At 39.7% G+C, this 17,024-nt stretch overlaps 1 protein-coding gene across 6 annotated transcripts in view; it reads right to left on the reverse strand.

Annotated features, from left to right (window-relative positions):
• The window catches only part of LOC138761777 (nmrA-like family domain-containing protein 1), a 238,039-nt gene that overhangs the window by 36,082 nt on the left and 184,933 nt on the right, over nt 1-17,024 (reverse strand). Inside the window, exon 5 of one of the 6 annotated variants that reach the window (XM_069934495.1) lies at nt 2,968-7,377. The exons of the other annotated variants lie outside the window; for them this stretch is intronic. Within the exon in view, the coding sequence (XP_069790596.1) occupies nt 7,198-7,377 (180 nt within the window). The 3' untranslated portion in view covers nt 2,968-7,197. Of the gene's footprint in view, nt 1-2,967; nt 7,378-17,024 lie in introns of those variants that run through there. 6 annotated transcript variants of the gene reach the window in all.

A 17,024-nucleotide genomic window follows, 5' to 3' on the forward strand; every position in this document is an offset into this window, starting at 1 on the left:
TACAGAACAGAGATGAGAGAAATTTCTTTTGCCAGAGGATTCATTGGCACACACGGATGTGGAGGCCAAGTCATTAGGTTCATAATTAGTAAGGGTGTCAGAGGTTATGGAGAGAAGGCAGAAGAATGGTGTTGAGAGCAAAACTACATCTGCCTTGATTCAAATGGTGGAGCAGACTCAATGGGCCAAATGGCCAAATTTTTCTCTGATGTCTTATGGTCTAAGAACAATGAAGCAGATGCTAAGCAGAAGATTGAGGCCTGCTTTTGCTTTAGTTAACAAGCCCAACTTTACTTGGACCACTGCTGTAGAAACTCTTTAGTTAATTTTTTTTCAAAATTGCTTTTTTTTTAACTATTACTATTACTACATATTGTCAAACTCTTACATCTCATGTTAGTATTTGTGGCCAGCTGACACGAAATACCCTCTCCCAATTAATCATTTCCTAAAAGCAGTTGATACACATACCCAACACTGCTGCTTGATCATCCAATTTTTGTCCCAGATCCCCCAATGATCATCTGCCCTACTGCGCTCCCTTTCCCTACCATCATCCAGCCAGATTCTTCTCTACAACTTACTTCCTGTGGCCTCTTCTCTCCTTGGTGATGAGCGGTTTGAGAGAAAGAGCCAACTTTGCTACAACTTGGCCTTTGCGTCAGTAGATTACCAACCAAAACACATTACCAGAACACCCCTTCAACCAACCTAGTCAAGAGTTGCCATAGGCCATTATTTTTACCTGCTCTACTCTGTGATTTAAGACCACATAAAAAGTGATAAACTTCTTTCTACCCTCTTTTAAACTTCACTGCACTCTTTCCAGTTTTTGTGATTATTCCATATGGAGTGAAACATGAAAGACTGCAGATGCTGTGATTATAGTAGAAACACAAAAATGCTGGAGAAACTCAACAGGTCACATAGCATCCACAGGAGGTAAAGATATATCTTTTTTTTCTTAAAGTAGACTTTATTCATACATATCCATCAATGTCCATTGTTACATTCATTTCTATTTACACTCTTGCTCCTATTGTGGCACTTTGATATGACTTCCCTTTTGCTATTTGAGGAGACTTTCCCTCAGTCTCAGCCACTCCAAGCCTGGTAATGGGAGGTTATCTAGACTGAGGTCCTTTCCCACAACACCCTCATGTTGGCTGCTACAAGCCTCAGTGTGTCCCTCGGGTCGTAGTCCTGCAGCCTGGAATGTGACCCTTCAGCAGCACTCCCTCACTGACATCTCCGTGTATTGAAAGTGCATCTTTACAAACTCTAAGCAAAGCTGCATGCTGCAAAGGGATGGGTGACAGTATCCCTTCACTGAAATCATCTCAGGGACAAGATTCATTGTGGGTGATTTTCTGATTGTACAGGAACAAACTGACTGGAGGGCTCCTCTCTCCATCAGCCAGTCAATTCCAGGTGCTTGTTTGTAAGTACTGGCAATAAAGCATTCCATCAGATGACCTAGATGGTCTGCTCTGGGAACCACCCAACTGTGTCCATCGAGTTATCACCTCTGCAGGATGTTCCGTGCTGACCACTGCCAGATAGCCTTATGGCCAAAGGTATTTGTCTGGAAAAATCCAGCTGACCTGGGACATTATGCGGCAATGGGGCCACATCTATCCTTAGCAACACCTGGGACAGGTAGAACCTCAGCACATAGCAGCACATGGTGCCCTCGTACTTTGGTTTCACACACAGCCTGACACAGCTACATATAAATGTCATCATCAGGATGAGGGGCATGTTGGGTAAACCCTTGCCCCATTATCTGGCGATTTGTAAATGGTGATCCTTCGGACTCTCTCCATCTTGGATCCCCATATGAACCAGAAGACTGCTTTAGTGACCACCAAGGTGGAGGTGCGGGGGATGGTCAGAGAGTACCTCACACCTGATGATTTGGTTCTTCTGTTATTAAGAAGGATCACTGTGCCTGCAACCCCAATGACTGGCAGACCTTTGCGATCTGCTCTGATCATTTTTTTTTTTGCACATCTCAGCCCTGCAAACCAGATCCCCAACACTTTCAGGTAGTCAGATCTGACTGTGAAAGGAATGGTTGACCGGTCAGACCAGTTATTGAACAGCATTGCCTCACTCTTCTTTCGGTTTACCCTGGCACTCAAAATGGCTTAAGATGCTGATCACTGTGCGGACTAATCGTGTGTCTGAACAGAATGTAGCAATGTCATCCATGGACATGGAAGCCTTGATCTGAGTGCCACCACTGCCTGGCAACATCACTCTTCTTACTGAAGGATTCAGGAAATGGAGCACACAAATAAGTCTGGGGAGAGCTGGCAATCCTGCCAGACTCCAGACTTGACCAGGAAGCTATCTGTTTCCTACCCATTGATTTGGACATATATCTGTACAGAGCAGTTTAAGCCAATTTTGGATTCCCTCCCCAAAGCCAACTTTGAAGAGAACATCCATCATCTGCGTGTGTGAAAGCCTTCAGTGGTCTAGGCTGACTAGGCAGATACCCATCCCTCTGTCCTGCATGTAGCCAATGGTATTTCTGAGCAGCACGAGGCTGAGATTTTCCTTCCTGAAACCATGCAGGTTTAGATTGGTGGATCACCTGCCCTAGGACAGGTGTGACTTGATTGACAATGGCTTTGGACAGAATTTTGTAGTCAATGTTTAACAATGATATGGGTCTCCAATTCCTGATTCCTCCTTCTCCCCATTCTGTTTGAACATGTCGTGGATGAGTACTTACACAAGCCTAGAGTAGAGCTGGTCGTTGCTGGTGATGTAGTGTGCATGCGCAAGCTGTTCGCCGCTAATTCTCTTCTGAGGCAATTTTCAAGAGAGTAACGTGCATTCACGGGCGGGAACGGGGAGCTCAAACAGTGTGAGTTTTCGCGCATGTGCGAGGTCTAGGGAGAAGGAGCTGGTTGTGAAGAGAATAATAAAATGTCAACACCATTTTTTGAACTGGGTGAGTGTGTTATTTTAATGGTTTACGTAACATTTATCTGACAGTCACTACAAATCTGATGGTGATGATGCCAGGAGCATAATAATGAATATTTCAAGCCAGTCCCGGCTGACCCAGTCCCAAAGAGCCATGTACAATTCAGCTATTGCTTCCGGGAATCTTATTCAACCCTGAGTTCCTGCAGCAATTTTGTGTTTTTACTGTATTCCATATGACAACTCAACAAGTTCAGTGAGCTGTAAGGCAGGCAAGTCCATTTTAATTCCAGCAACTTATTTAAATATTTCAATATCATTTGTCAGAAACCCCAAACAGAATGGCACAGATGTTGGAGAGCCAAAATAAAAATCCTTGGTACAAAGTTAGCCATAGACAAAGGCTTAAGCAGTGTGCAGAGGGAGTACTCCAAGTCTCCTGGTAGCTTTGAAAAAGATCTCATAGAACTTATTTTGGAACACCTTCCTATGCAACTTCTGACCAGCTGGTGTTTCCTGGTGTCATTTTGCATTGAAACACCAATCCACAATAAAATTATGCCTCATATCCCATGTTGCAACACTAAAGGAACTCAAACATCTTGAAGTAAAAAATGGTACAAAATTGGAGTGGAAGAAGTTCAAATTAGGAATTGGACATAATATAATGACCCTTTCCATGCAACATTTTCATTCAATGATGTGAATTTAATCTCCTCAGCCTTTGGCCTTAGATAGCAGACCGGAAGCAGCTGGTTGAGGGAAAAGCATTGCCCAATAAGTGGGAGGCTTTTGAGAGTTCAGAGCCAGCATGTTCCTCTAAGGGTAAAAGCCAAAATGGTAAGAATAGGAAACCTTGGTTAACAAAAGAAGTTGCAGGTTTGATCTGGTGAAAGGAAGTGCATGTCAGATAAAGGGAACTATTATCAAGGGATTTCTTTAAGTTGATGAAGGATATAGGAGAAATGTTAAGAAAGCATTTTGCAGGGCAAAAAAATGGGACATATGGCCCTGGCCCCAGAATTAAATAATTTCAAAATCTTTTATAAATAAATTAGAAGCAAAAGAGCAGCTAGGGGAAGAGTAGGTCCCCTCAGGGACCACAAGGAAAGTCTTTATGTGGAGCCTGGGGATGTGTATGGAATCCCAAATACTACATGTTCACCAGGGTAAAGGGTGGGAAGGATGAGGAGTTAGGGTAGTGGACATTGATAGACTGAGACAATTTAGTGTCAGGAGAGAGCAAGTGTTGGAGATAGAAAGGGTGTTTCTCTAGCTGGAGGCCCGTGATCAGTGGTTTACCGTAGGGATCGGTGTAAGGACCCCCATTGCTTGTAATGACTTGAGTGAAAAAGTTGAATGGATTAGTAAATGTGCAGGTAACACAAAGATGGTTGGAGTTGTGGCTAGTGAAGAAGGCTATACAAGAATACAGCAGCATACAGATCAGTTACAAGTGTGAATAAATGCTGGCAGATAGAATTTTCATAGATGGGCAACTCAGTTGGCATGGACAAGTCGAGCGAAAGGTGTTTTTCTGTGTTGTATCATTCTATCACTCATCAACTCCAAATGTTCCAGAGTACATTGACTTCAAGTTTATAATGGTAAACAAGAAGTGTAAGATGCTGGGGCCTTGTGCAGTGCACAAAAGTGCTGAAGAAACTCAACAGGTCATTCAAAGTTTGCCAAATTTTCGACATACTTGAAGAAGGGCTCAAGCTGAAAACGTAAACTGTCTAATGCTTTCCATGGATACTGCATGTCCTGTTGAGTGACCTGCCCTTTTGGGCATTTCAGTTTTTATTCTTTCTTTTATCTCATCTAATTGTCTTTTTGAAATTTAGTCATTTCCTATTCTGCACATAACTTAATAAATCATTCTATTTAATTTTCTCTTTTTGTATGGCTGTTGTTTCTGTCTTCCAGTATACTGACTCTATTTCCATTTAAATCACACATACCGTAAATATTAATGTATAATGCAAACAATTTTTCCCCTTTTCCCCTCAAAAATAGGGGGGGGGGCCGCATTATACACGAGAGTAAAATTTTTTTTTTAAATTTCTGCAGGCGAGCGGGTGAACGGTAGTCGGCAGCGCAACTCAGGCAGCCGGCCGGGCGAGCGGAGAGACGCCAGCATGACTCAGGAGGCTGGGCGGGCGAGTGGAGAGACGCGAGCGCAACTCAGGAGGCCGGGCGGGCAGGCGAGCAGAGAGACGCAAACGTGACTCAGGTGGGTGAGGGGAGGGGGGCATTGTATTATACACGGGGTAAAATTTTTCTCTCTTTTTCCCCTCAAAAATGGGGCATCGCATTATACACGGAACGCATTATACATGAATATTTACGGTAATTAGATTTCCTTAAGGATCAGAAAGAAAACCTAGATTCAAAAGGTCTTTTTTGTCTGTTTTCCACTCCAGAATTAACATTTTATATTTTCCTTCTCACGTATTCGGAATCTATTTATTTTGCCTTTTGTTTAAATTTTCAATTGAAACCTTTAGTTAAAAATATGTGGTGATAACATAAAAGCATTAAATCCATAATACAAGTATACATAATGTATGATCAATCATTTATATTTACAAGAAGCTTCAAAGACATATAATGGAACATATATGTTCCATTAAGATGACCAATAGCTGATCAAAGAGTTAGGATTTAAAGATAATTAGGATTTAGACAGATTAGGAGAATGGGTTGCAAAGTAGCAAATGATATATAATGTTGGAATGTATGCGGTCATGCATTTTGGTAGAAAAAATAAGCAGGCAGACTACTTTTTTAAAATGAGGTAAAAAATGAAAATAATCAGATGCAAAGGGACCTGGGAATCCTTGTGTAGGTAAACTTGCATGTTAAATCGGTAGTTTAAAGAGATGGAGCAATTTAGCTGTGAGTAGAGATTCAAGTGATTAGGACTATTTTTCCTGGAGCAGAGAAATTTAAAAGGGGATATGGTTACAAAAGGATAAAAACAGGATGCAGAGTTGGGTGGAAAAATGGCAAGTGGAGTTCAATCTGATGCATTTTGGAAGGTCAAACCAAAAGGCTGAGTACAGGGTTAATGGTCAGATACTTAGGAGTGTGGATGAACAGAGGGACCTTGGGGTTCAAATCCATACATTTCTCAAGGTCACCACACAGGTTGATACAATAGTTAAGAAGGCCTATGGGATGTTGGTCTTCATCAATAGGGGGATTGAGTTCAAGAGTCGAGAGGTCATATTGCAACTCTACAAATCTCTGGTGAGACCAAACATGGAGTTTTGTGTTCAGTTCTGGCCATGTCATTATAGTAAGGATGTGGAGGCTATGGAGAGGGTGTAGAGGAGATTTACCAGGCTGTTGTCTGGATTGGAAAATATGTCTTATGAGGCAAGGTTAGCAGAGCTGGGACTTTTTTTTTTGGAGGGTAGAATGATGAAAGGAGACATAATAGAGATCTACAAGATTGTGAGAAGCATAGATAGGGTGGACAGCCAGTGCCATTTTCCCAGGGCAGGAATAGCATACACCACATGTACAAAGTGATGAGAGGGAAGTTTAGGGGAGACATCGGGGTAAGATTTTTTAAGTAAGTTGTGGGTGCCTGGAATGTCTTGCAAGGGTTGATGGTGGAGGTTGAAACATTAGGGGCTTTTAAGAGACTCTTGGACAGGCACATGAATTAAAGTAAAATAGAGGGTTACAGGTTTGGGAGGATTTAGTACTTTTGTTAAAGGAATTTATGGGTCTGCACAACATTGAGGGCCGAAGGGTCTGTACCGTGCTGTAAAGTTCTGTGTTCTATGAATGAGTGAGAGGGAAGGAGGGAGAGAGAGAGAGAGAGAGAGAGAGAGAGAGAGAGAGAGAGAGAGAGAGAGAGCACGAGTTAGTTAAATTTAGTAAGATGGCTGTTTCTTCTTAGATAAGCAGCACCACTTGACAGATATTATATTAAGATTGGTATGATAGTACATGGAGAAAATGCTTGGCTATGGCTTGTTTGAATAATATTTTGATGCTCGCAATATAAAGAATAATAAATGAATAATATATGGAAATAGTAAAGTTGAGAGTTGCCTGCCCCAAGAGAATTACAAACAAGAAGTCTACAGATGCCGGAAAATTGGGGCAACACACTAAGAAAATGTTGGATGAACTTAGAGGGACAGGTTATGGAAAGCAGTAGACAGTCGATGCGTCAGGCTGAACATCCTTCATCAGGAAATTATTTCAGTTCTATTTTTCCCATGTATAATATGAAATTCAATCATTCATGAAGGCATTCTTGTTTTCTGACATCCACTCATCAAAGGATTTTGCATTTGGATTTAACTTCAATGTTAAGTCCCTATTGCGATCAGGTTGTTTCATATAAAATTTGAACATTTTGGTAAGTTCTTGAGCTCCTGGAAAATTCAGTTTTGCGTAATCTTCAACTTGTATCTGAAATGATAAAAGAAATCAGTGATCTCTCTCCAAACAATTGAGTGTACTCCAAACAATCCATGAAATCCTGTGTGGTAGTCACATGTAATTTAATAATGAACAACCTTGATAAGAAAAGAAATCTATCACTGAAGGAAACAATTGAAATTTATTATCTGAGCAAACAGGTCTGGAGTTTAATCTAACAATTATGTCAAATGCATTCTTATAAAAATATTAAAGCACCACGTGTTTTAGTAAGATAATAAACAGCATTTCATATCTTCCTGGTGACATACAACCCCTAGTTTGATAGCAGGTCAGTGGAAGAATGCAGTTTCCACCTAAAAGAGGACTTTAGCAAATTACTGGGTGCACAGAAGTAATTTGATTTTCTGTCCGACTTGTTTGCACAAATATGGCTCAAATGACATTTGTTTTGAAGGAACCTGTCTTCTTAGAGTTGTGGCTTCAAAGGCACCCTTGTTTTGGGATGGATGATGACAGGCAAGTGTGATGGAATGGAGAACAATTACTATTAGCCTGAAGAGGCTCAACAGATTGGAGCTCCAGTAAGCCATTGCCATTTACAGCCCTCTGGACCAGTGCCTCAGCATTCTGGTTACATTGGATAATGAAGATTTTGCTTCCTGAACACTTTTGAGTGTATTTTATGGATTTTAAGTTGCAGATGACAAAAATCACCATAAAATGTTCCTATCACATACTGTTTCTTAGATATAACCTATTTCTGTGATTTTATATCATATTTTAAGTGTACTAGCATATTGCCCATAAAGCAAGCTGTTTTTGTCAGTCCAAGCATCCCTGGGCATGCACACAATGCAGGTGCTATGAAAATCTTGTCTAAGACCTGGACATGCTTAATCGGGATAAATGAAGACAAACTATAAAAGCAGCTCACATATACGAATGCTGTGCATTACATTAATTATAGACTGAACACATGTTCTTCAGGCAATAGCATTTATTGTCTTCAGAAAGATTCAATACAGCAAAAATGCTGATCTTGGTGCAGTTAGTGACAAAAATGGTAAAAGGTTTCACCAGGATATTGCGGCCATGGAACAGAGGTATCAGGGCAACTGGAATCCATCAATGCTTGCCGCCTATTGTTGGACACTGAGACGAGAGGCATCAGATGCTCAGTTCGAATGAAAATCAACAGCAAAATATTTTTAGGTCAGCTGAACTAACCCAATGTGTCAGCGTCATTATGCAATTAAACAAACTAAATTTAATAAAACTTACTTTAAATCTACCATTATCTTTGTGTTCAGCTTGAAGGATTATCCTTCGTAATCCCTTATTTTATTTCAAGAAGCAAACCTTTTGAAAAAAATTGTTGTCCAGTGCAATCTGTCATAGATCGTTAGATTGTGATGGAATCAATCAAGACCCTTTAAACATGAGTATCTATGCCATGAAAGCAGAAACCTGAGCTTTCTATGCAGCACCCAGTGGTTGGTTATTGCTGAATTGGAATGGAAAGGAAAATATTGTCTATCACAAGCAACTACTGGTTAGAGAGCATAAGAAATAGAAATAGGAGAAAGGCACTTAACCCATGTGTTTCCTTCTTCATTCAACAAAATTCTGACTAATTTTTCATATCAGCAGCACTTTCATGTGCTTCCCCTATATCATTAAATCCAAAAGTCTATCAATCTGCCTCAAATACAGTCTTCAATTAATCTTCATAGACCACTCAGAGGGAGAATCACAAAGACTTACTACACTTTAGATGAAATCTCTTCTCATTTTATTCCTGAATAGCTATCCCCTTTCTTTTTTTGTGGAATATTTTACTTTTAATTTTTCAAGTCATATATGCAATCACATTCAAAGTTCATATACAATATAATGATATATAATCATATTACATGATGGCTTTTAAAACCCAAATCTAATCTACCCCCTCCTCCTGCCCAACCCCTCCCCCCCAAATATAAAAACTAGAGAAGTAAAATAAGAAATCCCCAAAAAGAGATTGAAAAAGACAGAAAGAAACAAAAAGGAATGTCTTAAATGATAATTCAAATTAGAGGAATCTGTTTTTCTTCACTCTACCAGATCTAGGGGGCATCAGTATTAATTTCCTGAATACGAAAGAGCAAGTTAAAATAAGCCATTATTATCAGATTGCATAATATCTCTTATCGTCATTATACTTCATTTTACAATATTGCATCTCATATTAATTACATTCCTTAAAATTTTATAATTAAACATCCGAGTAAATATATAAATTCCAAAAAGAGAAAAAAATTCTTAAGTTTTAAAATCTACCTTTCTGTTCCCCTATACCACACTCTCTTTACAGACCTATTTCCCTTCCTTCAAGATAGGACTCAGCACTATTGATAGTTTCCAAGATAAAAATATGAAAAAGAAAAAGAAATGAAAATTACCATTACTAAATGGTAAGACCCACTGTTAGTGTAAAATATACTAAACACCATTCCCCTGTTATAAGGATAATGTCATTGTCATGGCTACCCCTCATAGTTGAGGATGATCCACAGAGCAAAGACACCTGTGCATGTATTTCTTTAACATGTACTTAATGTTGCACTCTAAGATGCACATGATAACTTCACAAATCAACTAATACAAATGCCATGAAAACCATGATGATTGGAACTGATGGATTTGTTGCAGCCTTCGTCCGCCTTCACAGAAGTTGAGTTCAGAGTAACTTCATCCGCCTGAGGACTTGGTTGGATTGTTCTTTGTCAGGAACCTCACTCTTGACCTTACCACCATGGGTGACCCTACCAGGAGCATAGTTCCAGATGGCATTGCTCTCAGAAATCACAGGACCATACAAGCTTCTCCACCACGACAAGGTGGCAATCCATGGAGAAAACTCATTATACACATATGTATAGATTCTGGAGACTCTCCCCCCCCCCCCCCCAACTCCCGTGTAAAACAATTTCAAGAAAATTCTACTCTTTTTCCAAAGGATTACTATCAAACAGTTACAAACATATAGGAAGATAAAATATCATTATTCAGATTTTAAAATATCAAGTTCAAAGAAGTTCTCTTATTCTCTTCAAATTTTCTTCAGAATTGGTAGCTTATTCACAAAGTTATTTGCAACTTCAATGTCAATAATAAACTTCTTTTGCCCATTTGGCATCATGATTTTCAAAGTAGCTGTTTTTAAAAATTTTTTAAAGATTTTTCACACTATGAACCATATTGACCAAAATACACATAAACATTTCCCTCTTGAATATACAGTGTCATTTTCTCCCCTTTCCCCCCCTCCCTTCCCTCCCTCCTTCCCACCCCCTCCCCACCCACTAAACGTTCAACCCATATGATACATTAAACCCATCAAAAAATGTCATCACACAATAAAAATAATCAAGAAAATAGTGTCATCTACTTTTACACACTGGGTCAGTTCATTTTGTCTTCTTCTCATTCTGTCATTTTAGGTGGTGGAGGTCCGCGGTAGGACTTCTTTGTTGTGTTCCATGTACAGTTCCCAAATTTGTTCGAATACTGTGATGTTATTTCTTAAATTATATGTTATTTTTTCCAATGGAATACATTTATTCATTTCTATGTACCATTGCTGTATTCTCAGGCTCTCTTCTGATTTCCAGGTTGACATTATACATTTTTTTGCTACAGCTAAGGCTATCATAATAAATATTTTTTGTGCTTCATCCAAATCGAGGCCAAGTTCTTTACTTCTTATATTACTTAGAAGAAAGATCTCTGGATTTTTTGGTATGTTGCTTTTTGTGATTATATTTAATACCTGATTTAGATCCTCCCAAAACTTTTCCACTTTCTCACATGCCCAAATTGCATGTACTGTTGTTCCTGTTTCCTTCTTACAACGAAAACATCTATGTGATACCGTTGGGTCCCATTTATTTAACTTTTGGGGTGTGGTGTATAGCCTGTGTAACCAATTATATTGTATCATGCGTAACCTCGTGTTTATTGTATTTCTCATAGTTCCGGAGCATAGCTTTTCCCATGTTTCATTCTTTATCTTTATGTTTAGATCTTGTTCCCACTTTTGTTTGGGTTTATAGCTTATTTCATCATTCTCTTTCTCTTGCAGTTTGATGTACATGTTTGTTATAAATCTTTTAATTATCATTGTGTCTGTAATCACATATTAAAAACTGCTTCCTTCTGGTAACCTTAGCCTGCTTCCCAATTTGTCCTTGAAGTAGGTTTTCAGTTGGTGGTATGCAAACATTGTACCTTGAGTTATACCATATTTGTCCTTCATTTGTTCAAAAGATAATAATTTATTTCCCGAAAAACAATTTTCTATTCTTTTGATCCCTTTTCTCTCCCATTCTCTAAAGGAAAGGTTATCTATTGTGAAAGGGATTAGCTGATTTTGCGTCAATATTAATTTTGGTAGTTGATAATTTGTTTTTTCCTTTCTACGTGAATCTTCTTCTAAATGTTGAGCAGATGGTGCAGTACTGGTGAATTCTTATGTTGCACCAGCTTTTCATCCCACTTATATAGAATATGTTCCACCACAAAGAGTTGTAATCATTTTTCTGAAGGGTGCTTTTCAGTGGATTATATTCCTGTCTGAGCTTTTAAAATGCAGCACTGTCTGGATAGAAAAATATTTATTCACCTACAATTCTAAGAGGTTCTCCTTTTTCCTTTTCCTCCGTGCTGCTGCTTTTCATATTCTTGCACGATCTTTGAATTTCATGCAATTAATTAGTATAGAGCGTGATTTTTGATCCAGTCTTGGATGGGAGAAGGGGGATCTATATACCTTCTCAATTTCTATATCAGTTCTGAGATTCAAAGATAAAAAATTTTGAGCTCCCAGAACCTTTGAGAGAAACAGATAGGTTTGCCCCCTCAACTTTGAGTCCCACTATTTTAACATTATTATATCTGCTAACATTTTCTAAAGAATCAATTTTTTCCCATATTTTTGCTTTTTCTGTGGCCCATTCATTTCATTCTTTTTCCACATTGACCACTCTTTCCATTGTTTCATCCATCTTTTATTTCACTTCAGTCACTCTTTCATTTAAGGTCCCAATTTCTACCTCTAATCTGGTCACAACTTTTAAAATATGATCCAATTTTGTATTTGTATTTTGATCTTTAATTAAAAGTGCTTTCATTATATTTTCATTACTAATTTTTCTTTTACTTGACTTTCTTAGCTTTAGTTTCTAGTTAAACATTTACCAGTTCATCTTCCTCTTCTATTCTTTAATCGTCTTCCAAATTGCCATTTCACATGCTCAGTCTCCTGCTATCTTCTTCCAGAGTGTCTCTTGACCTGATGCCAAAGATGCTGCACTGTTCCTCCCAGATGTTGTGCTATCTGCATGGGGAGCAGGACGGAAAACACCCCCCCCCCCCGGATTCTTCTTGTAGATATGCTCTCCTCCATTAAAAAATTCCACTTCTTGCTGGGAGATCAAGATCGCTGGCAATTGCTGATTTTCCTTCAACATCTTTACTTTGAAGTTCTTCCTTTTCTTCCTACTTAGTTTCTTGTAGACTTCTTTATTTTTCCTTTTTTTAAAATAATTTCCTGGTAGCTTCAGGAGGCCACCTCCTTCCTTCTCTATATCACCTGTCGCCCACCGCTAATCCCCTTTCTTGAGACTGTGGAAACATCATCCCTGTATCTATCCAGCCAAGAAATATTGAATTTTGTCAATTTCAATGGGAATCCCTCCTACGCTTGTATAAGCCTAATCTATTGAATGTCTCTTTACAAGACAAGCTCCCCACCCTCATCCCCAGAATTAATTTGTTAAATATTTGATGTACTTCCTATATTCCATCGTTAAGGAGATCATACCTATAAATAACATTACAGGATACATTCTTACCAGGGTCCTAAATAATTCCAATTACACTTATTTACTCTTGAATCAATCTTCTTGTAGTAAGATCCAATAAACTTTCTCACATAGTGTACCTGTGCATGTACCTTTAGTGATTCATGTCACTGAACCTCACCAAAAAACATCAAGTGACTGTCTCATGTATCATCTCTGACCTCATTGCTTCCGGTCATCTCCCTCCAACCTCTGTTTCCCAACCTCACAATGCCTGGTTTTACCTCCTACACAAGATTTACACCCAAAGATCCATTTTTTCCACATATTCCTGCCCCACTGATCTGGTATCTTCTTACCTTGACTCCAATCCTCCCCACCCCGGCCTAAATTTATGATACCTCACATGCATTCCATCACTTCAATAACTTCCAATTCCCTGAACTTGACTGCCTCATATTCACTATGGACATCTAATCTCTATACATATCCACCCCCCCACACCAAAGGTCTCAAAGCCCTTCTTTTCTTTCTCATCAACAGACCTAACCAGTCTTCCTCCACCATCACCTTCCTTCATCTGGCAGAACTGGTTCTCAAATTTCCTACTTGACATTTCCCACTTTCTCCATGTCAAAGGGGTAGCCATGTGTCTCGTCATGGGTTCCTGAAATGTCTGCATTTTTGCTAGCTCTGTGGAGCAATCCATGCTCTGCCTAAACTGGCAAGGCTCCTCAACTTTTCCTCCACCACATTGATGACTACATTAGCGATCTTTCATCCACCCACCTGCTCGCCAACTTTATGCACTTTTCTGCTATCTTTCACCTCAACCTCAAATTCAATTGGTTCATCTATTGACAACAGCTCTCTTCTTTCTTGATCTCTCTGTGTTCATCTGAGGAGACAACCTTCTACTGACATTTTCTATAAAATTACCAATTTCCACAGCTACCTCAATTATACCTCTTCACACCCTGTTGCCTATAAGGATTCTATTCCTTTCTCTCAATTCCCCCATCTCAGTCGCATCTGCTCCCAGGATGAGGACTTCCATTCCAGACCATCTGAGTTATCCTCCTTCAAAAAACATGGCTTCCTCTCTAACACCAACAACACAGTCCTTACTCGCACCTCCTCAATTTCTTGCACATCTCCCTACCCCCCTCTGCCCCAAGACGTAAAAAGATTCCTTTTGTCCTCACCTACCACCCCACCAGCTTCCGCATCCAATATATCATCCTCTGCAATTTCCACCACCTACAATGTGATCCTACCACCAGACACATCTTGCCCTCTTTTCACCTTTACCTTCCGCAGGGACTACTCCTCCTTGACTCCCTTGTCCACTAATTGACCCTTGGTACTGATCCCTGTGACCACAGGAAATCCTACACTTGGCCCACACCTCCTCCTTAATCATGATTTGGGGCCCCAAACAGTCCTTCTAAATGAAGGACTTCACTTGTGAATCTGCAAAGGTCATCTAATGCATCCTGTGCTCCCATTGTGGCCTTCTCTACATCAGAAAGACTGCACAGTCTAGGAGATTGATTTATTGTGCACCTTCACTCTGACCGCTGCAATAGCAGGGACCTCCCCGTGGCCACCCATTTCAATTCACACCCCACTCCCACACAGACATGTCTGTCCAAGGCCTCAAACTGAGGTCACCTGCAAATAGGGCTACTTTGGTATCAATAGGCTTAAAGCTAAATTATATCAAACTATATCTTCCTAAAATGAGTGAGTGCTCATCCTTTCTTTTGTTGGTCAATATAGTCTAACAGAAGCAATGTGTTTGATTAATTCACATTCAAAAGCATTGTTTTTTAAAACTGATTTTACTTCTTCATAAGCTTGAGACACACTATAATTGGGTCCTGGATTTCCTCACCTCCAGACCACAATCAGTGTCAATTGGTACGAACATCTCCTCCCCACTCTCCATCAGCATCGGAAAACCACAGGGCTGCATTCTTAGCCCCCTGCTCTACTCACTTTATACCTATGATTGTGTTGCTCGGTACGACAACAACACCATCTACAAACTTGCTGATGATACCACGGTGGTGGGTTGTACAAAGAAAGGTGATGAGTCAGCATAAGGGAAGGAGACTGAAAACAGTTGAATGATGCACCAACAAAAACCTTGCACTCAATGTCACCAAAACCAAGGAGCTGATTATTGACCAGGAAGAGAAAACTAGAGGGACACAATCCAGTGATCATTGGGGCATCAGAGGTGGATAGAGTGAAAAAATTTAAGTTCTTGGGAGTCACTATTTTGGAGGATCTTTCCTGGATCCAACACTCTAATGGCATCATTTAGAAAGCATGTCAGCACCTCTACTTCCTCAGGACTTTGCGTAGGATTGGTATGACACCAAAAACCCTAGCAAATTTCTACAAATGTGTGGTGCAAAGTGCACAGAATAGCTGCATCACAGTCTGGTATAGGAACACCAATATCCCTGAGTGTAAATCCCTCCAAAAGGTAGTGGACACAATCCAGGACATCACAGGTAAAACCTTCCTCACTACCGAGAACATCTACAGGGAACGCAGTCATCAGAGAACAGCACCAATCATCATGGATCTACACCATCCGGCACATGGTCTGTTCTTGCTGCTGCCATCAGGCAAGAGGTCTAGGTGCCACAAGACTCACACCACCAGGTTGAGGAACAGCTGCTACCCCTCCACCATCAGACTCCTCAACAACCAATTCAATCAGGGACTCATTTAAGAACTCTTTCTTTTGTACTTGATTGATTTTTAAAATTCTCTCTGTCTTGCACGGTCAACTTGTTTACATTCGTCATCTGTTGACAGTTCTTTAATTGTTCACATGTGTACATTGTGCACAATTTTTTTGCATTACCAATATGCGGTAATTCTGCCTTCCCTGCAAGAAAAAAAACTCATTGTCATGTATGTTCTCTGTCAATAAATCTGATGAGAGTTACTGCCTTTGATATTCAATTAAATAAGGCACCAAGGAGCCCTAACACTGACTGCATGGTTAGAAGTTGGGGGATGGGGTGGTGAGCAGAGTATAATAGGCTCGTGGTTTGGAGTCCGAGTTGAAAAAAAGAAAACAACTGCAGTCATTAAAAGCAAGCAACAACAATCGAGCATCTATCACTTCAGAGAGGCAGCTTCAACTACTCCAAGAAGGAATTTCCCTCGAATAATATTGGAAAAATGAGAGAAAGGGGAAATGAAGGGTGATTCTCATTGACTATTATGTGCTGTTCAGCTCCAAGCATAACTTTCTGATGAAGAAGTTATCTTCCATGGAATTTGGATAATGACTTGACTCTAGCTGACAAGTGATCAGGTAATAACCATTCCAAATTAGAGCAAATCTTGTTATCTTCCTTTGACCTCTAATACCATCATCCACAAACATCAAAACAATGATATAACTACAAAAGCAGGGTGATAAATAACTCAGTCCATTGACATCCATCAGTTATACCATTTAAGTCATAGGTTGGGTGGAATTCCTAATATTTGCCTAGACAGAAACAGCCACAAATACATTTTTAAAAAACTGACACTGTACAGTGCATCTCCACTTAGGATTATTTCTTTACCTGAGAAGTTCCAAATACAGAGGAAGAGCATTGGCACATTTTGATCCACAGCATCTCTGTCCCATAAGTAAACACTGCTTTATGAAGGGGAGAACTAGCACTTTAAGATCCCCAGTGAATTTCACACAACCTTGCCTGTCACAAGTTCTTCATTGTTGAGTCAATATTCTTATTTTGCTTTATGGTCAAAGTGATCCACCATCACCTCCTCAATAAATAATGGGCAATA

Source organism: Narcine bancroftii, chromosome 4 (genome assembly GCF_036971445.1).
Source record: "Narcine bancroftii isolate sNarBan1 chromosome 4, sNarBan1.hap1, whole genome shotgun sequence".
Classification (NCBI taxonomy): Eukaryota; Metazoa; Chordata; class Chondrichthyes; order Torpediniformes; family Narcinidae; genus Narcine; species Narcine bancroftii.